The following is a 23,969-nucleotide window of genomic DNA, read 5'->3' as shown; positions in this document are numbered from 1 at the left end:
GAGGAATCAAACCTGAGTCTTCGTGCATGCTAAGCAAGCACTCTACCACTAGGCCAAACTCCCGACCCTAAGAGGTTAAATTTTTATCTCATGGTTGCTAGAATGTATGTGACTGGTTGAACTTATTAAATAAAGCTATAGATTATGTGTAAACAAAAAACACAAGTCTCATGCCACAGGTAAATAATAAATAAGTTCAAAATATATCTCTTACCTCATTTTAAAATAAATATATAAGTTTAGCAGAGGTTTCTGTCCCCAAGGCAGAAATTCTGTTAAGTACTTCACATAGAAAACAAACAATAACAGCAACAATAAAAACTACAGTATTTTAAAATACAAGACCACTGAATGCTAAAAACATGCATTAGCCTTGAACTTTTTTTCTAAGCAGTTAATCTGACTGGCAAGTTTCCTTTAACTGTGTATCATTCACTGTTGGCACAGCCTTTTAGTCAAAAGAAAATCTGGAGAACTGTTCCACTTGAAGTACTCTGTGTCTGGCTGGGGTGCCCAGTGGTACGGACGCTTGGCTCACATGCTAACCGTGCTGGGTGTGAGCTCCAGCAGCACATAAAAAATGTTCTCAATCTTATTTTAGACCAATTATCCTACCTGGCTCTTCTTTCTTTTTTCTGTTTTTGTGGCACTAGATCTTGAACTCAGGAATAGTTCTCTTTGGATACAAAACCAGATGCTACGCAAGGTGGGGGGCGGCGCAGGTAGCTCAGTAGTAGAGCATATGCTTAGGATTCCTTCTCCACAGGGACCAGTGTTCTACCCTTAGTGCTACCAAAAGTACAAAAAAAGATCCTGAATGTCAGTTCAACATGGTTATTTAGAGGGTTAACAAAACATGTAAGGAGTCTACAAGTCTTCAGAAGTGCCATGCTTTGACACTGCTCCTTCAGAGCATTCCTGGATCCATGTGGCTTGGGCTGTGGGAAATCTGAAGAGGCATACTACAAGAGGATGTCCGTCTTAATCTTGCTGGTGTGACATGCATCATTTCCAAGCTAATTCTTAAAATGGTAAAGTGTTACCATTCAGAGTTCAGAAGGAAATGATCTCTCCACTCACATCCTTCCATCAAACATGGGGCCCAACAATAAGGAATGAAACAAGGCAAACTAACTTCAGAGTGAGCCTTATTCTTAAAAGCATTTCATCTCCATGTAACTTTCTGTGACATTTTCCAACTTAATAATGTATGATCAAAATATCTCATTAAGATAAAGAACAGCTGTTGTTGTCACTGGAAATCTGGCTGTTTGGGAATGCTATTTACATAAATGTGTGCCCCTGTTCTCTAAGGAAAATGAGAAATCAGGACTGAATAGCAGCTGGAGAAGCTCTACTTCTGGAGACGCATGCACCTGCACATTTGTGCAGATGCTGTGTTAGTGGAACTGGTTGCTTCTTTATCTAGTTACTCAGCTTCCTTTATGTCCTCTTGATCTGAAGCACTAGAGATGTCATCATCTGTTTGTTCTCCAGAGAAATAGAGCATCAAAGCATGCGTCTTATGAGTTATGGTGACAGTGCAGGGTCCTTGGGCCCACGGCTCCCCATCTACTTGCATTGGCATCATTGAGCACTTCAAGATCAGCTGAAATCAGGAAACAAATAATCAGACAAAGCCAGTTCCAAGAAAGTTCAGAAAGGTCTTCCTTACTAGTATTATCCACACATTTCTCACCTTTCTGCATTTCATCTTTATGAAGTTAATCCAATTGTATTTTTATTTATGGATTGTTTAGTTTTTCAGCCAACAATTTCTTTTCTTTCTCTCTTTTTTTTTTGACAGTCTTGGGGCTTGAACTCAAGGCTCGAGCACTGTCCTTGGGCTTTCTCAAGGCTAGAGCTCTACCACTTGAGCACTGTTTTTTTTTTTTTTTTTTTTTTTTTTTTGTTGGTCATGGGGCTTGAACTCTGGGCCTGGGCGCTGTCCCTGAACTCTTCAGCTCAAGGCTATCGCCCTACTCCGAGCCACAGTGCCACTTCCGGTTTTCTAGTGGTTATTTGGAGATAAGAATCTCATGGACTTTAGTGCCTGGGCTGGTTTTGAATCACAATCCTCAGATCTCAGCCTCCTGAGTAGTTAGGATCACAGGTATAAGCCATCCCACCCAGCTACTTCTGTTTTTTCCTATGTATATGGTACTAAGGAATTGAACCTGGGTCTTTATGCATGCTAGGCAAGCACTCTAACCACTAAGCCAAACTCCCAGCCCAATACTTTTATGTCTTTAACTGGACTGAGGGCCATGCTTTCTGATTCTTCCTTCCCCACTGAAGTCCTAGTAAAAGCAATCAGCACACGCGCCTTCTATGTATCCATGGCTTGGAAGTAAACAGGGAGCTCTGGCCTATTATGTCATAATTTGACCTACCCTCACTGTATGCGCCTGTCCTATTCGAAATGGGTTTGCCAGCTTCACCTGAATCTGAGCACAGTGGAAAGACCCATACACGCCAACCACTTCCAGTAACCCATCATCATGCCTAACAATGGAAAAGGAAAACATGAATTACATGGTGGGACAAAATAAAGTCAACCATGGGACAGCAGTTACTTTTTAAGATAAAATACTGTTAATGAGATATACAGAAGCAAAAGTCTAAAGGAAAACTGTGAAAGTCATATAAAGAATAATATAGTGCTTTAACAAAAACTGCAGCAAAGCAAAGGGCAGACTCCTGTAATACCAGTACTTGGGAGGCTACAGCAGGCCACCTGGGGCTGAGTTCTAGTCTGGACTTCATGGAAAACTGCCTCAAACAGAACAAAGCAACAAACAAGGGTGCAAATATACATACCTTGCTAGAGGATATGTCTCATCTCCCATCCCTTCCCAGAGTCTGCAGCCACCGCCCCAGTAGCCAATATTCAGAACAATAATACCTTCCAAATTAGGCAGCTCAACTTGCTCACCATCCAGTTCTAGCTTTAAGGAAATAGAAGTAGCTATTTAGTACAGAACACAATATTTCCACACTTTCCTGCAAGTCACACCCGCTTTCACACATGGTTACAGAAGATGTGATGGACACATAAGTAGAGTATTCCTTCTGGTTTTACATAAGGTAATTTAGCATTTCTTTCTCTACAGTGAACCTTTTTTTTTTTTCTTTTGGTCAATCCTGGGGCTTGAACTCAAGGTCTGGGCACTGTCTGAACTTCTCTTCCTCAAGGCTAGCACTCTACCACTTGAGCAACTGTGCCACTTCTGGCTTTTTCTGTGTATGAGGTACTGAGGAATCAAACTCAGGGCTTTGTGCTTGCTAGGCAAACATTCTACCACTAAGCCATGCTCCTGGCCCTGTTTGTTTTCTTGTTGTGCCAGTCTTGGCAGCTTGAACTGGGGAAGGGGACACTATCTCTAGAGCTTAAGCTTTTATGCCCAAGGCTAGCACTTTGCCACTTGAGATACATCTCCACTGAGAGCTTTTTGGTGTTACAGTAACTGAAGAAATAATTTTATGCTTGGGCTGTTTTCTAACCATAATCCTCAAATCTCAGCCTCCTGAGTAGCTAGGATTACAGGTGTGAGCAGTGGTGTCCGTGCTTCTGAGGTCTAAAACTCAGGGCATAGTACTTGCTAGACAGGTGTTCCACTACCACTTGAATCATTCTGCTAGCCCCTTTTTGTGTTGCTTATTTTCTTTTTTTTAAAATATTAAGGAGTTGAACAGTGGGGTTATAATTCCGTAAGTCGGGTAATGAATACATTCACCCCTCCCATCCCTGGCCACAGTCATATAGTTCATTTTTTACACAGTATATATTGAATGTTATGACTGCATTTGTTTAATCCTTCCTCCTTCCATTCCTGTACTCCACTTTTGCCCTCCACTAAAAACGTATCACTTATTTTCTAGACAGGACTGGCTTTTTGGCTGGGTTGGTGTGAGCTTTGATCTTCCTATTTGTGCTTCTCTTTGTTCCTGGAGTAACAGGTACATGTCACTATGCCACTGATTGAAACAAGAGTCTAGAAATCTATCTGCCCCTGAACCCCACCAGATGAACCACGATCCCCCCATCTCTTCCTCCCAAGTACTAGGATTACAGACTTCACACATTTTTGTCCACTTACAGTCTTTGCTGGAGCAAGCAAGAAATAATTCAGAGGAAAAAATGTATATAAAGTAGTTAGAAGGGTTTGACTTACAAATTCTTCATATAGATTAGTAAAATATGGTAAGAGAAAATTCAGCAAAGTCTTCATACAGAAATTAAAGCTTTAGGGGCCGGGAGTTTGGCCTAGCAGTAGAGTGCTTGTCTAGATTGCAGGAAGACTCGGGTTCGATTCCTCGGTACCACATACATAGAAAAAAGCTGGAAGTGGTGGTAAGGCTCAAGTAGTAGAGCTCTAGCCTTGAGAAAGTCCAAGGACAGTGCTCTGGCCCTGAGCTCAAGCCCAGGACTGGCAAAAATAAATAAATAAATAAAAATAATAATAAAAAGAAATTAAAGCTTTAGAAAAGGGTTAGTAGCTTACCTCAACTTTTTTATTCAAATCTTTACATTCTTGCACTAAACAATCTTTGGTTCCATAGAATAAATAAACAGCCTGAAACATGGATAAATATATCCTGTTAATATTATTTCATAAACCTTGTAAGTTCTAAGCAAAAGTGAGCAAGGATCCCTGCTTGCCTGCTGGACACTGGTGGAAGAGGCTGTGTAGTCCCGGGGCAGGCAGCTTTCCAGCGTAACACTACATCCTGTTATACTACTCATGGCTTTAGAGTTTCTGTATGAACTCTGTTACAAGAAATGAAATTGTAACTACCTCTCTCTTTAGAAGGTGACAACAGCTCTCACTCCAAGCTGGCTGGATCCTGTCTGTGATCCTAGCTACTCAGGAGGCTGAGGAGCCAGCCCCTGCACAAAAGGACTTCAGACTCATCTCCAGTTAACCTCTAGAAAACGGGAAGTGGGGCTTGGCTCAAGGGTAGGATGGTAGCCTTGAGCTGAAGAGCTCAGGGACAGCACCCCAGGCTGAGATCAAGCCCTAAGCTACACCCTCCCCACTCCCCCCCACAGAGCTATCACTCCAGTTAAACTAATTTTTTAGGGTGGCGGGTTGGGGGGAGGAAGAGGATGTAGCATGGGTGGTTTATGTTTAAATGGTGGTATTATCTGATTTACCAAACCATTCACATTCTCTTAAAAAAGAAATATTCTTTTGTAACTAGAAAATTATACTTTTTTCTAATACTTCAGTCTATTTAAGGAAAATGCAGGGAACAGTTATCAATAGTTTAATCACTTTTGAGCATGGAACTATTGGCCGAAATAGTAAACTGCTGAGTTAATTACATGTTGATAAATGGCACTACTCACTGATGTACAACTGTATTAACAAAAATACGTTAAATTCTGAAATTTACAGAAGAGAACCAGGAGTGCAAATCAGAAATTACATTTTTCACATGCTGTGGTTTATTCACCAAAATTCATTAAAAACTTCCATTGAAGGAATCACCTGTTCTGGAACGAGGGTGATGATCCTGCTAGCAACCAGCTACACTGACCTTATCTCATGGCTGCCTTGTACCAGACTTCCACGCTTTCAGTAATGACTTACCCAGAAACTTATTCTGCTTAAATTTCTTTCCAATTTTAGTTGCCATTTACAGTAAGTAATCATATATTCCACTTAGTTTCTATCTAAGCAAAGTCTGCTTAAAACATCCCAACTTTGAATTCTACGAATTCTGTTACAGTTATTAGTAAAATATATTTAAGGACCTGAGAGTCTAGTCTTACACAAAATCGAACAGCAAGGTACTTCCGTAAATTGATTGGTTCAGTCTGAATCTGTATCTTCGGTGATAAGCAGGAAATGATATTTTATCCAACACACCTTATTAAGAATTCTGCTGGAAAACAGAGACGGTGCTTTCTCACGATGAGCATGAAAATTGAGGGCCATGAGAGCATCAGGTCCAATAGAAAAATAATTGTTCATTGTGAATTCCTATGGAAGAGGGTGAGGATAAGAACAGACTGGATGATACAAGTCTCAGCCCCTATGTTCTTTCAGAATAGTGAATATTTTCTGAATTTAGTTTTTCCATACATCTATGTTTATAATGTCTGAAGTTACCAGGACTAAAGCTTTAGTTCCAAGCTCTCTTTTTCCAGTTCCATGCAACATGCCACTTCTCCTCTCAGACCTTATCTAGAGTAGCTCTAATTTTTTTTTTTTGCCAGTGTCAGGGCTTGAGCTCATGGCCTGAGCACTGTCCTTGGATTTTCTCAAGGACAGAGCTCTACCACTTGAGTCACAGCACCACGTCCAGCCTTTTCTATGCATGTGATACTAAGGAATCGAATCTGGGTCTTTGTGCATGCTAGGCAAGCACTCTTGTCACTAGGCAAAACTCCAGGCCCCACTGCCCCCGCCCCACCTCTTTCTGTTGCCAGTCCTGGAGCTCGGACTCAGGTCCTAGGCACTGTCTGGCACTGTCCTTGAGCTTTCTCAAGGCTAGCACTCTACCACTTGAGCTGCAGCACAACCTCTAGCATTTTCTGTTTTTTTTTTCTTTTTTGTCTGTCGTGGGACCTGAACTCTAGGCCTGGATGCTGTTCCTGAGCTCTTCAGCTCGAAGCTACTGCCCAACCCCTTGAGCTACAGCACTTCTGGTTTTCAGGCTGGCTTTGAACCTTGATCCTCAGATTTCAGCCTTCTGAGTAGTTAGGATTACAGGCGTGAGCCACTGCACCTGGCCCAGCATTTTCTGTGTATGTGGTACAAACACAGGGCTTCATGCATGATAGGCAAGCACTCTACCACTAGGCCACACTCCTGGCCTAGAAAAAATTTTTTAAAATACATATTTGGGATGAGGGTATAACTTAGTGGTAGGATGTTTGCCTACCACATGGGTGAAGCCCTGTGTATGATACTCAGTACCTAACAAAAACACAGATCTCTGTATTATATTTGTTATTTGCTAATAACCCTATTTCACCTTGTCTTTATCCCTTTGCCTGGGAAGTCTTTGACTAACCTTTTTTTTTTTTTTGATATTCTACAACTGTATTTAAGAACTGCTTCCTTTGTAATCTTCCCAGTATGATCTGCACATCCAGGTTCTCTCCCACATCACGTTTTATAGTCTAGCTAGGAGGCTGTGGAAGTGGCTTTTAGTGGCAGTGCTTGCCTAACACAAGAGGTTAGGGGTTTAATTCCCAGCACTGAAAAGTAACAAAAAAAACACAGGAACAACAACAAAGAAAACACTAAATATAGTCCACTTAATGAGGTGGCCCACGAGTATCTTTTCTGTTCTATAACCATTCTATAACCATCATGACCCCAGGTGCTGCTTTATCTTGTCTAGTAAACATCAATGTGTGTTCATAAAAATTACTCACAACTGAAGCAGTGAACACATACCTTGGGTTTTCTTAAGTTGTAGTATCCTTTATTTGTTACCTGAACTTTCCATCTAAGAAACAAGTGTAAAAAAAAAAAGTCATTTCTGCAACAGAAACTGTTCTGGATATCTGATGAAGTTTTTCTATTGAAACAGTACTTGAGAAAGTAACCACATCTAAGTAATTTGCAAACTTTGTGCAAGTAGTGAGCATAATTTGATGTCAGTGAGCATAACAAGATGCCAGTATCTGTGTATAAGTACTATTAACAGTCTTTTACATTTAAATTGCATTCAATTGTATAGTTATACAAGTCTTCATTTGTAAAACAAATATCCTCCAAGTTCACATATATGTGTGTGTGTGTGTGTGTGTGTGTGTGTGTGTATATGATTTTTCCCTCCCAAAGTGTAACTTACCGATCTAGTTTGATTCCATCAGCTTCCATAACATTTCTTAAGACTTGTGCAACAGGGATTTCTCCAGCATAACCCGTACCCCAACCCAGTGTATTGGACAGATCATTGCCTGTTCCCAGAGGCAGGACTGCAACCTGGGGAATGTATTTCTCTTGTCCCTAAAAGATGAGAGATAAATAGTTTAGATTCTTCTCTTTAGACTATTTGTAGCATATTTGAAAAATTTAAAGACCAAAGCAACATACATTTATCAATAGTAGACTATGTTGTTTAATCTCCTTCCTTCCTTCCTTCCTTCCTTCCTTCCTTCCTTCCTTCCTTCCTTCCTTCCATCTCTCCCTTCCTTCCCTCCTTCCTTTTTTTTGTGTGCCATTCGTAGACCCTGAACTCAGGGCCTGTGCTACTCTTTTGCTCAAGGCTAGTGTTCTACCAGTTGAGTCACAGCACCACTTATGACGTTTTTTCTGAGTAGTTTATTGTAGGTAAGTGTCTTGTGGACTTTCCTGCCCAGATTGGTTTGAACTGTGATCCTTAGATCTCAGCATTCTGAGTATCTAGGATTTACAGGTGTTAGCCACCAGCACCTGGCTCATAGCACCTCATTCTTATCTATTCTGGAGATGGTATCTACTAGTCCCCTGCATGATAAAAATACAACATATCTAACTTAGAGTGCTTCTGAAGGTTTTTCCCCTGTGGTGTGGAGGATTGAACCTATGATCTCATGCATACTAGGCCACTACTTCTACAGTGCCATCATAGCAGCTCCATTATGGTAGTGTAGTATTTAAGAGACAAGATACCTTAATCTTCATTTCATCAACCGCATCCAGGACCCAGCCCACAGTCCCATCCCCTCCACACACGAGCACTCGAGCTGAATAATAAGGAAGAAGAGTACAGAGTTGCAGGGCTTTGATAGGGGGAGTTTTTGTTACATCAAAAACCTAAAAATAAACAAGAAAAAATATTTGTATCCAACACCATCCTCCATCTGAGTATAATTTCTTTCTAGGTTAGAGAGGTGGCTAAGGACACTCTTCTGTGTATCTGCTTTTAAACAATAATCCAGGCGTAGTGCCAGATTCTATCTACTGTGGCTCATCCCTGTAATTGAGTTGGCATCATTCTACCGACCAGGATGCTGAGGCAAAGGAAAGTTATATTTCTTAAGCTGGGCACGGTGGCTCACACCTGGAATCCTAGCTACACAGGAAGCTGATATCTGAGGATCAAGGTTCAAAGCCAGCCTGGGCACAAAAAGGACCCGAGACTCTTATCTCCAATTAACCTCCAGAAAATGGAAAGTGGGGCTTGGCTCAAGGGTCGGGCGGTAGCCTTGAGCTGAAGAGCTCAGGGACAGCGCCTGCCCAGGCTGAGTTCATGCCCCCCCCCCCGGAAGATTATGTTGCTTGCCTGTGACTCTGTAGAAAATTAAATGCTAAAATACAAATCTAAACTATATTATATTACACTACCTCCTTCCTGCTCACACAAAACTAAAATGGCCAAATTCACTGCTTTCTTTTTTTTTGGGGGGGGGGTGTCATGGGGCCAAGCCCCACTTCCCATTTTCTGGAAGTTAATTGGAGATAAGAGTCTCAGGTCCTTTTGTGCCTGGGCTGGCTTTGAACCTTGATCCTCAGATCTCAGCCTCCTGAGTAGCTAGGATTACAGGCAAGAGCCACCTTGCCATTGCCGCTTCACTGATTTTTTTTAAAAAACCAGGATCAATGTAGCAGGCAGGTCTGTACATTTAATCATTCTGTCTTAGCTTCCCTTGTGCAGGTAGTACAGGGCTGCAATCATCACATCAATCGGTTCATTTTCACCTAGGGTTTAATACTTAGGGCAAGTTTTTTTTTCTTGTTGTTTTTAATTTCTTTCACTAGTGCAAGCTACTACAAACATCTGAAGATAATTTAGAAAAAACATCACATAAAAATGAAATGACCTTTAATATCTTTGAATCTGTAAACAATCCTAGGAAAATATTTCAAGAGACTCAAATGCCCTGTGTGTAAGATCCTCAGAATTAGTCTCAACTTTCAGTAGGAGGAAAATACAAAAATAAATTACGATGTATCTCTTCAACTATTTAAGTCAATAGATATGTAATTATGAAGACTAGATTACAACAGGGTAAATATTGATCACCAAGAAAACAAAATGCAGCTGGGTGTTGGGGGCTCATGCCTGTAATCCTAGTGACTCAGGAGGCTGAGATCTGAGGATCGTGGTTCTAAGCCAGCCCTGGCACTAAAGAATGTGTGACTCTTACCTCCAATTAATTATTCACTAGATAACGGGAAGTGGGGCCGTGGCTCAAGGGGTAGGGTGGTAGCTTTGAGCTGAAGAGCTCAGGGATAGCACCCAGGCCGAGTTCAAGATCCATGAGCCACAAAAACAAACAAACAAACAAATAAATAAATAATTATGATGGTGTAGCTTTTATAACATAGAATTTACCCCAAAATGAACAAATCAAGTTTTAGTAAGTTTGCTGAGTTGTACAGCTCCTACTGTAATGTCCCAAGGCTCCTCTGCTGACACAACCCTTTCCTAGACTCAGTCTCAGGCATCCAACAATCCACTGTCCCCACTGAATTTTCTTTTCTGGACAGATCACATAAATGGAATTGTTCAGCTTGTGGCCCTTGGAACCAGCCTTTTTCACTTAATATGTTTCAAAAGTTTATTTACTCTAATAAGCTTATTTCTATCACTGATCATTATCCCACTTTCTAAGTACATGCATTCTGTTTATCCAAACTACAAGTGAACAGATGCATTACGTCTATTTTTTAGTTATTAAGAATAACATTACTATAAACATCTGCATGCAAGTCTTTGAGCGACATGTTTACATTTCCTGTAGGTATATAATAGTCCTGAAACTGGGAATGCTAAGTGATAAGGTTTCTGTTTCTCTATATATCTGAATTACTTGATTCTTTTCTAGTTGCTATTCTTGTTGTAACTATGTAATCAGTAATTTTTTTTTTGTATGTGTGTGTACCAGTCCTGGGATTGAACTCAGGGCTAGAATACTGCTTCTGAGCTCTTTTTTTTTTTTTTTTTTTTTTTGGTCTTGGGGCTTGAACTCTGGGCCTGGTCACTATCCCTGAGCTTTTCAGCTCAAGGTTACGGCCCTGCCCCTACTCAACTTCCTGAGTAGCTAGAATTATAAGGGTGAGCCACCGAGCCTGGCTCTTAGCTTTTTTTTTTTTTTGCTCTACCACTTGAGCCACAGCTCCACTTCAGCTTTTTTGGTGATTAACTGGAGATAAGAGTCTCATAGACTTTCCTTCTCATGCTGGCTTCAAACTTCAATCCTCACATGTCAGGCTTCTGGGTGATTAGGATTATAGATGTGATCTACCAGTGCCTGGCTGTGATCAGTAATTTATTTATTTATTATTTTTTAATTGTAATTAATAAAAGGGTTACATGATATTTGCCATATAGAAGGTGCATTAATTCACATACATTGATACCCTTTCACATGTCTTGGTACCCTTTACCCTCCCCCCCGCCCCGGTCTTGGTTTTCCCCCCTTCCCTATCAAATTTCAAATAACCAAATACGAATAAATTCAGTATATCAGATAACAAAGTGAGGTACTGTAACAATATGAGATACCCAAGGGACAGCAAAGGAGATGAGAGATAACAAAGTACATTTAAGGACAACAATCATTCGTTATATGACTTTTGTTTCAATATGTGATCAGTAATTTAAAACATCAATACCCACTTCATTTTAGGGAAAATAAAATTCTAAAAATGCAAAGATTTATAAAGAAGGCTTTTTTATTTAGTTACCTGGACTGGATTTAACAGGATCCTAAATTCTCCTAATAATCCTTCTCCCATATTGGTTCCGCTACGAGAGTTGGCCAGGATTATTAATGGAGTCCACTGCTTTCCAAACTTTGAGGCTAGCTAAAAAAATTGACATGAACGAAAGAGTTAACATTTCAGATTAACTGTTCACTCCTTGATAACAAGGTAATTTGCTGAAGCAAAAGCAACTACATGAATAGTATCAATATAATAATGTAAAAATCAAAGAATTCTAAGAACAGGGGCTGGGAATTTGGCCTAGTGGTAGAGTGCTTGCCTAGCATGCACAAAGAGGGTTCGACTCCTCTGTACCACACACATAGAAAAAGCTGCAAGTGGTGCTGTGGCCTAAGTGGTAGAGCTCTAGCCTTGAGAAGGTCTAAGGACATGGGCTGCAAGCTTGGCCTAGAGGTAGAGTGCTCGCCTACCATGCATGAAGACCCAGGTTTGATTCCTTGGTACCACATACACAGAAAAAGCTGGAAGGGTGCTATGGCTCAAGTGGTAGAAGAGCTCTGGCCTTGAAAAAGCCCAAGGACATGGGCTGGTGCTTGGCCTAGATAGAGGTAGAGTGCTTGCCTAGCATGCACAAAGACCCAGGTTTGATTCCTCGGCACCACATACATTGCTGGAATGGTGCTGTGGCTCAAGCGATAGAAGAGCTTTAGCCTTGAGAAAACCCAAGGACAGTGCTCAGGCCTTGAGGTCAAGCCCCGGGACTGGAAAAAAAAATCCTAAGAGGACGTTAGAATATTAGGTCCCTTAGGTAAGACCTCTACCAATATGCTTGGACCCTTTAGTTAAAATAAAACTCACTTAATAAGGCAGCCTGTTCTATTGGTAAATTAAGTAGAAAGTTCTTTGATTTTCCTTTTCTGGATGTACCATGGAGTTTGTTACAAGTTTTTTTCTTTCTGCGAATGAAGTCTCTGTATGTAGCCCAGGGCTGACCTCAAAGTGGAGATCTGCTGCTTCTATTCCAGTGCTGTGTGCCATCATACCTGGCCCTGGTTTGGGCTTGATAGCTTACCATAATGGCATTTTATATCTCTACTGAAGGTATTTAAACTTATTTTATTCTAGGATCTTCTCATGTGCACAGAATTAACTATCTTACATACTGATCTAAATACCTTTTTTAGAAATCAATTATACAATAAACAAATTACCATTTCATAATCTGTTTTTTTGTCTTTACGCATCTGGTTAATGGAAGTTAAATAACTTGGTGGAATGATAAGGTTTTTGAATTCTCCAAAATCACATTTTTCATTCTTTAAGCTGTTCTTCATACACTCATCATGTACAGTTTTCTGACACCAGATGCACCTGAGGGAAGGAGGAAACCAAGGCATTAATTTAAAACCATTTCCTTACTCATCTAACTAACCATTTTTTCTGTCACAAACATTAAAACAGTAATTCCATCATTACTAGGCATAAAATCTGCCAAATTACATATGTACCTGTATGTGCATAGTAAAAATAGAGCTATAAAGTTTGTGTGTATTTGGCAGTTTAATATAACAGTGGTTCTTTTTTTAAAATTGTACTTTATTGTCGGGATAATGTGTAGAGGAGGTTACAGTTACATTCATCAGGTAGTGGGTATATTACTTCTTGAACCTTGATACCCCTTCTCGTGTTTTTATCTCCCTTTCCCTCCCCCACAGCCATCTTGATTTCCCCCTTCCCTATTTCAAATAAACAAGTAAGTGTATATAGAGTATACCAGTATCCAAATTCAGATATAGTAACCTCATGACATTAACCGTAAGTGAATAAAAAAAGAGAAAAGAAAAAACTTCACATAGTACATTAAGAATAGCAACTGCAAAGATAAATCTCATTTCATTAACCTAGGGTTCATTTTGTTTAGAGTCATCCTGAATGACCTATGTACACAGCTTTTGAGTTATTGTGATCCTCTGTTAGGAGAATCCTAAATGTGTATTAATTATTACAAATGAGGGAAACCATGGAGCTTATGCTCCTTTGGGACTGGCACTTTACTTAATATGATGTTTTCCAAGTCTTTCCATTTCCTTACAAATGGGGTGATGTCATTTTTTTCTGATGGCAGCATAGAATTCCATTGTGTCTAAGTACCACATCTTCTTGATCCATTCATCTACTGAGGGGCATCTGGGTTGATTCCATATCTTCTCTATGGTAAATACTGCTGCAATGAACATCATTGTGCTAGTAGCTTTAGAATGCCCTTGTTTCTGGACATTTGGGTAAATGCCAAGGAGTGGAATTGCTGGGTCATAGGAGGGGGAGCTCTATGTTTGCTCTTTCAGGAATCGCCATACTGTTTTCCATAGAGGGTGAATGAGTTTACACTTCTATGAACAGCGTAGTAGTGATCCCTCCTGGCCACATCCCTGCCAGCATCTGTCATTCGATTTCTTGATCATGGCCATTCTAACTGGAGTGCTGTGGAATCTCAAAGTTGTTTTGATTTGCATTTTTTTATGGCCAGAGATGTCAAGCAATCCTTCATGTGTCTATAGGCCATTCTTCTTTCTTCTTCAGAGAAGTCTCTCTTTAAGTTTTTAGCCTACCTTTTAATGGGATGGTTGTTTCTTTGAGGATTTGTTTTTGAGAGATTCAATTTTTTGAGCTGTAGGTATATTTTAGATATGAGGCCCTTGTCTCTAACAGTGGTTCTTAAAGTATAGAATCAAGATTCTTTCAGGGAATCTATGAGGTTAAAATCTTTTTTTTTTTTTTTTTTTTTTGTTAGCTAGATACTGATGGCTCTCTCTATAATGCTACTCAGGAAGGTGAGATCTAAGGATCAACATTCAAAGCCAGCCTGGCACAGGAGTCCATTAGACTCATATCTCCAATTAATCATCAGTCAGGCATTATGGTTCAACGGGTAGGGCTGTAGCCTTGAGCTGAAGAGCTCAGGAACAGTGCCCAAACCCACAGTTCAAGCCCCACAGATGACAAAAAAAAAAAAGTTTTTGTTTTTGGTTAGTCAAGGGACTTGAACTCAAGGACTGCATGTTGTCCCTGAGATCATTTGCTCAAGATTAGCCTTTACCATCTTAGTTTTAGCTCCTATTCCCATTTTCAAGTGGTTAAATGGAGATAAGAGACTCACAGACTTTCCTGCCAGTCTGGCTTTGAACCTCTAGCCTCAGATCTCACCCTCCCAAGTAGTTAGGAGCATAGGCATGAGCCATCAGTGCCTGGCTAAAATCATTTAAATAATAATACTAAGGCACTGTTTTACCCTCATTCTCCCAGAAGTGTACAGTGGCGTTTTCTGGAGGATACATAACATGTACTATTACAGAAATAGACAGGAAAATTGAGCCACTAAACCAAAGCAATGTGCAAAACAAGTACCATGTCACTCTACTAACTGTTCAGAAAACACATTTGTTACTTTAAAAATGAGAAATATTCTAGCAATTCTTAGTTCTAATTGCAACCTAGAAAGTATCTATATAGATATATCCATGTAAATAAAGGTGACCTAGAACAATTGTTGTGTTAGTTGTATCTTGTTTTAGGTTTGTTCATGACCTCCTCTACTGCCACAATAGTCCTTGGTCTGTGCTTTGAAAAGTTCTTTGGTCAAGCATTAGACATCTATAAACTTGTAAATACGACTAAAGAAAGCAATCTATTTCTTTCTGGCAGTTGATATTAAATAAATTAGCCTTTTGGGCCGGGAGTTTGGCCTCGTGGTAGAGTGCTTGCCTAGCATGAACGAAGACCTGGGTTTGATTCCTCAGTACCACATACATAGAAAAAAGCCGGAAGTGGTGCTGAGGCTCAAGAGCTAGAGCTCTAGCCTTGAGAAAGTCCAAGGATAGTGCTAGACCCTAAGCCCAAGACAGGCAAAAAAAAAAAAATTAGCTCTTTTTTTTCCCCCTTTGAAATACAGGTAGCAGAACATGCACTTTCACATTTGCCTGAGCATGTGGTGTTACTGTTTGGGAACAGTGGTGGCAATGTCTGGGGATTCTATTATTAATCTGCTAAGTATTTAATCCATTTACCAATGAGGCAGATCTGAACAGACAGGAAAAAGCAGGTCACCAGAAAAGAATAGTCATAATTAAATACATTCTCCTCCTCCTTTTTTTTTTTTTTTAAGAAAAACTCTGCTTTTGCTTAGATACAAACTCTCTTGGCCTTCTACTTTAAAGGCATGTTTTTCCTTTATCTCCTCAGATATGTTAAATTGACTTGGAAGTACTGTTTACCTCTAAAAATTAGTAATCTGCATAATCTCTTAAAGAGGAAATCATGCTATAACTTGGAACAATAACACTTGCTTTCAAACTCGAGCTTAAGAAACTATAATAAAGTAATAATCCCTCTATTTATTAGCCTACTATTAACTTTAAAGTAGTAGATTGCATGTGTTTTTCTCTACTTGCTACCAATACATTTATCTGTGGAAGATCAGGTCAGATCTTATCATGAGCTTGTTAAGGAGGTGGACTAAGGACTGCTCTGCCTAACTGGTAACTAGATCCCATGCATACACAGGTCATCCCCATCACAGAGACAAGCACCTGACAAAGGGACTCATTGTGAGGAGTCACATGGATGCCCACACAGAAGGTGCTGCTCTTGTATCAGGACCTCCTAACTTCAGCCTCCTAACACATGTTTAGGCAGCATGGTGGCTGTGTGAAAGGGGATCACACCCTAAAAACAGCCTGAATTATCTGAAAAATATGAATTATTTACAATGGTTTCCTCATCAAGAACAGAAGGACTGATGAAAAGGAAATGTACCAACTTTCTACCCTGTATTCTTTTTTTTTTTTTGGTCAATTGTGGGGCTTGGACTCTGGGCCTGGACGCTGTCCCTGAGCTCTTCAGCTCAAGGCTACCACCCTACCCTTGAGTGGTCAACTGGGCTGACTTGAACCTCAGAGATCCTCAGATCTCAGCCTCCTGAGTAGCTAGGATTACAGGCGTGAGCTACCATGCCCGGCCCCATACATACACACACACACACACACACACACACACACACACACACACACACACTCCATCTATCTATCTATCTATCTATCTATCTATCTATCTATCTATCTATCTATCTATTTTTTGCCAGTCCTGGGCCTTGAACTCAGGGCCTGAGCGCACTGTCCTTGGGCTTTCTCAAGGCTAGAGTTCTACCACTTGAGCTATGGCACCACTTCTGGCCTTTTCTATGTATGTGGTATCTCGATGAAGGGAACTCAGGTCTTCAGGCATGCTAGGTAAGCATTTTACCACCAAGCCAAACTCCCAGCCCTCATGATTCCCATATCCTAAGAAGCCTGGATTACAGGTATCAACCACTATACCTAGCTCCTAACTCCCTTTTTTTTTTTTTTTTGCCAGTCCTGGGCTTAAGCTTAGGGCCTGAGCACTGTCCTTGGATTTTCTCAAGGCTAGAATTCTATCACTTGAGCCTCAGCACCACTTCTGGCTTTTTTTTTTCTTTCTATGTATGTGGTACCGAGGAATCGAACCTGGGTCTTTGTGCATGCTAGGCAAGCACTCTACCCACTATGCCAAACTCCCCATCCCCCTTTTTTTTCTTTGGGTCATTGGGCTTGAACTTGGCCTGTGCTACCGCCCTATCCTTGAGCCAAGCCCCACTTCCCTTTTAACTACAGGTTAACTGGAGACAAGAGTCTCCGGTCCTTCTGTTCCCAGGTTGGCTTTGAACCTTGATCCTCAGATCTCAGCCTCCTGAGTAGCTAGGATTACAGGAGTGAGCCACCACACCCAGCCCTAGCTCCTTTTTTAATAATAATAATAAAAAATGTATGTATGTGAGTGTGAGTATGTGTGTTTCTGTGCTGGTACTGGCTTAAACTTGGGGCCTAGGCACTTCCCTTAGCATTTTTGCCACTTGAGCCAGAGATACATTTCTGAATCTTTGTTTTATTGATCAGGAGTGAGTGTGTAGGTGGAATGGAATGAAGAAAAAGCTTGAGAAAACACAGAACAATACATTCTCTTCCCTTACTTAGACAGAATAGTACAGGCAGACAGGTTTATATAATGCTGATTAAAAGAGAAGGACAAAGAACAAAAGGATGGCTAGGGCAAAGGTGGATAAGAGTATCTGGAGAATCACCCTGCAGTGGCTTGGTAGAGGCAGGAACATATCAAAAGGAAATAAAATAGATGCCCAGTAAGTGCAGCACCTTTGGCACTTATTCTGATAAGAGTTTCAAAGAATTTCCCAATCAGTCACCACCTGTCATCACTCTCTTTGAAATTCTAAGTTGTTGACCAGTCTCCAGGATTCATCAACTTCTCTAGGAATGCAGTACAGAGAAGGAGTCCAGGCCAAGGCTGGACAAAACCCAGAGAGAGATAGTCTGGTTTGTGTTCAAAGGCTCTAAATAGCAATGCTTTGCATCTCTTTCCAAAAGATCTCATTGCTATGGCAGACTATAATTCTGATGAGATTACAATGCATCGTAATGAAATGACTGGCTAAATCAGTCCAGAACATTGTAGAATATGTATAACTTTGGAACAGTATGCTCTGTTCTCCTGAAAATACACTTCCTGCATTACATTAAGACCATTTTATTATGGGTGAGTGGTGCAGAATGCAGAACATATTGCTCAGTAACCTGTGCGAGTGTGTTAATGAGGACAAGGTGCCTTCCTTGACCTATCATTGTACAAATACCTACTGTGCTCAACCTAGTGTGCTAAAAAGGCAGAGGCTCATGTTTTCAAAAGATCAATGTAGTCATGGTTCCTAATGTCACACAAGGACTGCTTATCTCCAGTCCAGGTTTCTGATTCATTGGGTATGGAGTGGGCTAGATAAATGTAGGATGCCCAGAAAAATGTGAATGTCAGGAAATATACATTTTTGGGGGGGGCAGACATCTTACATATTACAACTATTTTAGTCTGATTTGCACTCCAATTTGCATTTCTAACAGATTCAGGGACCTTACTTAGAGATTCCAATCATAGAAATTACTATGTCATCATCAAGGAAAAATTTGTGGGGGGGGGGTGAAAGGGAGGTGAGTAAACCAGGTAAGGGGGTCCTAAAGAAAGTTAACAGCTCTGAAGATTATTCAGGAACTGGCAAGGAGGATGCTTTGTGAAGAAGAAGTGCATAAGAAAAAGTCTGATGTTTACGGAAACTACAACCAGGTTCGTGTTGGGGTACATACAGGTACATGCAGGAAGTGGCAAGTGAGCCTAGAAGAGAACAGAGGTGAAGAGCCTGATATGTGGTGTTAGCACTTAGAACTTTCATATCAGGCCACTGGTGTAAACAATGGAGAAGACCTAAAAGGTTTTAGGCAGAGCAAGGATTTGACTAGATTGCAATTTTAACTAACTTGGAATCAGAAGCACTTAGATTATATGGGAAAGAATATCCAAAACAGTTAAAGTATTCACAGAAGACTTTTTTTTTGTCGGTTGTGGGGCTTGAACCCTGGGCCTGGGTGCTGCCCCTGAGCTCTTCAGCTCAAGGCTATCTATAGCTCTATCACTAGAACCACAGCACCACTTCCCATTTTCTGGTGGTTAATTGGAGATTAGCTTCTCATGGACTTTAGTGCTTGGGCTGCCTTTGAACCCTGATCCTCCGATCTCAGCCTCCTGAGTAGCTAGGATTATAGGCATGAGCCACTGGTGCCCAGCTGGAAGCCTTTTCTTTTGGGGGGGGGGATTGGCTTATGGTGGCATAGGAATAATCAGTTTCATGGAAGCCACTCCCCCCTCTTTCCCCCTCCCCCCACTTGCCCCCAGTTCTGAGGCTTGAATTCAGGGCCTGGGTGCTGTTCCTAAGCTGCTGCTGCTTCTTTTTTTTTTTTTTTGACAGTCTGAGCACTATCCTTGGACTTTCTCAAGGCTAGAGCTCTACCACTTGAGCCTCAGTACTACTTCTGGCTTTTTTTTTTCTTCTATGTATGTGGTACCGAGGAATCGAACCCGGGTATTCGTGCATGCTAGGCAAGCACTCTACCACTAGGCCAAACTCCCGGCCCCTAAGCTTCTTTTAATCAAGGCTAGCAGTCAACCAATTGAGCCAAAGTGCTACTTCTAACTTTTTCTGAGTAGTTTATTAGAGATAACAGTCTCATGGATTTTCCTGCCTGGGCTGGCTTTGAACTGAGATCCTTAGATCTCAGCCTTCTACATAGCTAGGATTATAGGCATGAGCCCCTAGCTCTTGGCTCATGGAAGCTATTCTTATCTTATTGCACACACAGAGAAGGGAAAGAAACACAACATGGTATATTTGAGATAGTAGTCACTGTTAGCTGCACTCACCAGTAAGACAAGAGACAAGAAGGTCACATAGAAGGACAATGCCTAAATTTTTCCCATACTGAATAAACATGAGCAGCTAGCTGGGCCTCGAATCTTAGCTACTTAGGAGGGGGAGATATGAAGACTGAGGCTTGAAGCCAAGCGCAGGCAAGTCTGTGAGACTCTTGTTTCCTACTAACTACCAAAAAATGCTGGAAGAGAAGCAGTGGGATCAAGTGGCAGAGTGCTAGCCTTTAGCAAAAAAAAAAAAAAAAAGTTCAGAGACAGCACCCTGGCCCTGAGTTCTAGCTGCAGGACTGGTAACCCTGAAAAAACAAAAACAAAACAAAACAAAACACAAGTCCTGCAAAATACAACAACCAGAACAAAAAAAGTAGCTGCCTGAATAGTGCCTGTTTTCTACTTTAGTGGGTTTTTTTTATTAAAGAATTTATTAACATTGATTTTTACAACATATTTCTACTTTAGTTTTTAAATATGTTTATGGATCTTACTCATCAAAATAAGAACCTATGACAACAAAGATATCCGGACTTAAGGCTCAAGGAGGCAAGGTATTAATGTTTTGGATCCTATACTGGCAGCCAATTCTCTTTTGCCTGTTTCTCAGTGTGAGATGAGTTAAGATCAAGGATTTGCAAAGCACCATTGCCTTCTGCTAATCGCTAATAATCAAAGGATTATCCTCACTGATTTCAGACAATAATTCACTTCACAAGTATGCTGTTTGGTATGTATGAAGAAGCCATAAGCCGGGAGTTTGGCCTGGTGGTTAGTGCTTGCCTAGCATGCACAAAGACCTGGGTTTGATTCCTTGGTACTACATCCATAGAAAAAGCCAGAAGTGGTGCTGTGGCTCAAATGGTAGAGCTCTAGCCTTGAGAAAGCTGAAGGACTGTGCTCAGGCCCTGGGACTGGCCAAAAAAAAAAAAAAAGCCATAAATGTTTTGTATTTAACCAAGTTCCCTTATCTAAGATGCCACAGTCCTGAAAGATCATGTCAAAGGAAGTATTCCGCTCAGTCTTCTTTTTGGGTATATTTCACTATGGCACCAATATTAGCAAAGGACATTTAAAAACATGCTGCAATAACACTTGTCTTGTGGCTGAAAGTCAAATTGCTTCATTTTTTCCTTATGTAAACTGAGGAAATAGTGGCTACAAATCAAACCTCCCTCAAGATACAGTTACCTACAAGGCTGGTTGAGTGGGGAGACCACAGGCATTATTTCCGTAATGAATGTGTGTGTGGTTCCCCGGGGTTGAATTACTGGGACTGGGCTTTTTTTTTTTTTTCCCCTCAAGGCTTGTGGTCTGCCCCTTGAGCCACAGCTCCACTTGGGGCTTCTTGGTTGTTAATTAGAGATTAAGAGTCTCATTGACTTTCCTACTCAGGAAAAACACTATCCTCAGATCCCAGCCTCCTCAGTGGCTGGGACGACGGGCGCCCGGTTTCTTCTCTGCAACTCTGCAGAGCTGCACATCTTAGGAATGGAACGCAGGGAGGTGAAGTGAGCGGCCAAGAGGCACACAGGTCCAACCCCGCAATCGCGACACCGAGGCCACCATACCTGTAATCGCAGAGCTTGGGCTGACAGCCGCACTGCTGCTTGCAGAGCGCACAGTAGCTGCACAGGGGCACGTTGCCGCGGATCCAGTGGTGGGGCATGGCGCCGTCGGGGCCGCCGCCCTTGAGCATGATCTCCTTGCACGGGAAGAGCCTGTCGGCCTTCTTGAGGCAGGCCTCGTCCACGCGGAGCCCGCAGCAGTCGCAGAAGGCGCCCTGCAGGATGTGCTGCGCGCAGACGCAGCAGTAGGTGGGCTGGCCGAACAGGTCCGTGTCGTGCCACCCGTGCTGGCTCCGGCGGAAGATGTCCCGGCGGTGCAGCTGCCGGCGCGAGCGCTGCAGGCTACACCAGAACGTGAGGAACACCGGCAGCAGCACCGAGCACAGCGTCCACAGCACCAGGTGTCCGTCGGCCAGCGGGCTCCCGGCGGGCGCGCCCGGCGCGGGCCGGCTCTCCCCGTCCATCCTCGCCTGGTCCCCGCGGTGTAACTAGGAGAGAGCGGGCCGGGTCCATCGTGGGCGCGCCCCCCTCCCCTCCACCCCGCGTCCACACGGGCTCGGACCGCGCGGCCGGCCGGCCGGCCGCCCACCCCCTCCCTCCCCTTCCTCGCCCCGCGGGTCTCCCGGGCGAGTTCGGGAATCGGACGCCACCGACTCGCGCCGGGCTCGGGACAGAGCGCCCCACGCATTCGCCGGCTCCCGCCACGGATAGGCCGGGTGACCGCGTCCGTAACGGCCGGCCAGCGCAAGGCGGGGTCCCATGCGCACCTGCCGCCCTCGTCCCTCCCGCGAGGCCTCCGACCCGCACCTTCACCTCGCACGCCCCGGGAAAGTACCTCCGGCCTAGGCCTCGCGCCGCCGTCCCGCCTGGGCGACGCACAGCCCCACGCTGGGCCTGCGTACGGTAATGAGGACGCGCTAGCGGAGCGCAGGAGCGCGGCGAGCACGCACGGCCCGCCGACCGGCGCGGGTTGGGGCGGGGCCTGCGACAGCGCATCCCGCGGCTGGGCGTGGTCTGCAGCCGAGCACCATGAGGATGGGCGGGGCCTGCGGCGGCTGCGCCCTCAGGGTGGGCGGGGCCAAGACTGGGGCGGGGCCTGTAGCTGCGAGTCGCCCGGACGGGCAGGGTCATATCAAGGGCAGGACTTGAAGCAGCGCGCCCACCGGTGGACAAGGCGGGGCCTGTGGTGGCGTGTGCTGGGCTGGGCGGAGTCGTGGCGGGGCGGGGCCTGCGGCTTAGTGCAAGGTGACTGGGCCAGGCCCAGGGCTGGGCTGTGGGTCCCGAAAGCGGACAGGTCTGAAGGGCTGGAGCGGAGATCGTGGAAGGGGCGGGATGCCGTGGAGATGGGAGCGGGCTTAGGAAAGGGGATGGAGTAAAAGAGGATGCAGGATTTGAGCCCTGTAAATCCGTCATCATAGGAAGTTCTATGTAAGTTGCAGTCTTCAACCTGATCCTCCCTTCAATGATGGAGGCCGGGTAGGTGTGGTTTTGAATTCAGGGACGGAGCAGACTATTATATGTGATGAATGTGAGGGCCCACGTCAGAAATTAATAGATGTCACCCTTGCTCATTTATTTATATATTTATTTTTCAGTCCTAAGTCTCACTCCCAGGGCATTTGCACATGTCAGGCAAGAGTTTCTGGCTGAATCTCACCCCATTGAAATATTATTTTCCTGCTCGGTTAATAAGTACCACTAAGATTTCATATACACAGTTGTTGGGCACGACGCTGCATTAATTCTCATCTTAAGACAAGAGGCACTGAGCAGTTAACGGTTCATGTCACAGGGCTAGTGGTTGGGACTGAGATCACTGCTTTAACTTGGTCATATTGGTTGGCTTCCGTCTAAATTAAGCCATTGAGGCTAACACTGTTTGTCCAGGCTGGCTTTAAACTTCAGTCTTTCTACCTCTGTCTTCTCAATAACTGGCATTACAGGTGTGAGTCAAGATTCTGCATCTCAAAAAAGCTCCCAGATCATGCTGCTACAGCTAGTTCTGGGACCACATTTTGAGTATGAGGGTGTGGTGCCTTAACCATCTGGATTAGGAAGGCAGAGAGCAAAGTGGGGTGAGTGGGAGGAGAGTCCCATGAGATCAGAAGGCCTTGTTGGTCCTCACCTCCACAGGTCTTGAGTTCATCAGTTCTCCTCTGTTGGCCTTGATCTCTTAAGGGAAATGCCTACAGCATCCTTTCTGCTCTGACAGCCTACTGTGTAAGTAATTTATTTAGATAGGAAAATGCAACAAAAGAATATACATATGAGAAATTACTTTCTCCTTACTTCCATTATAGAATATTTCACACACAGAAATGTAATAACCTGGCAGGCTTAGCTGCCAAATTGTTTTTTTTTTTTTTTGTAAAAATGCTTAATCTGCTTGATCATCTGGAAATGGTTACCACCACCTTCATGTGGTTTCATCTTTGTGGTTATTGACTAT

The 23,969-nt window shown here is 42.8% G+C and overlaps 1 protein-coding gene across 1 annotated transcript; it reads right to left on the bottom strand.

Annotated features, from left to right (window-relative positions):
• Positions 1 to 498: 498 nt before the first annotated feature.
• Positions 499 to 22,428, bottom strand: Dgke (diacylglycerol kinase epsilon). The gene is made up of 12 exons (XM_090351073.1): positions 22,356 to 22,428; positions 21,524 to 22,008; positions 12,830 to 12,989; positions 11,640 to 11,759; positions 8,619 to 8,762; positions 7,816 to 7,973; positions 7,416 to 7,467; positions 5,877 to 5,990; positions 4,506 to 4,577; positions 2,821 to 2,948; positions 2,394 to 2,505; positions 499 to 1,609 (listed from the first exon to the last, which is right to left on the bottom strand). Exons 2-12 carry the CDS (start codon positions 21,982 to 21,984, stop codon positions 1,430 to 1,432), a joined length of 1,701 nt encoding a protein of 566 aa, XP_090207199.1. The 5' UTR covers positions 21,985 to 22,008; positions 22,356 to 22,428; the 3' UTR covers positions 499 to 1,429.
• Positions 22,429 to 23,969: the final 1,541 nt, after the last annotated feature.

This window comes from Megascapheus bottae, chromosome 17, assembly GCF_031878675.1.
Source record: "Megascapheus bottae isolate mThoBot1 chromosome 17, mThoBot2.hap1, whole genome shotgun sequence".
Taxonomy (NCBI): domain Eukaryota; kingdom Metazoa; phylum Chordata; class Mammalia; order Rodentia; family Geomyidae; genus Megascapheus; species Megascapheus bottae.
This window is presented reverse-complemented; position numbering and strand designations above follow the sequence as displayed.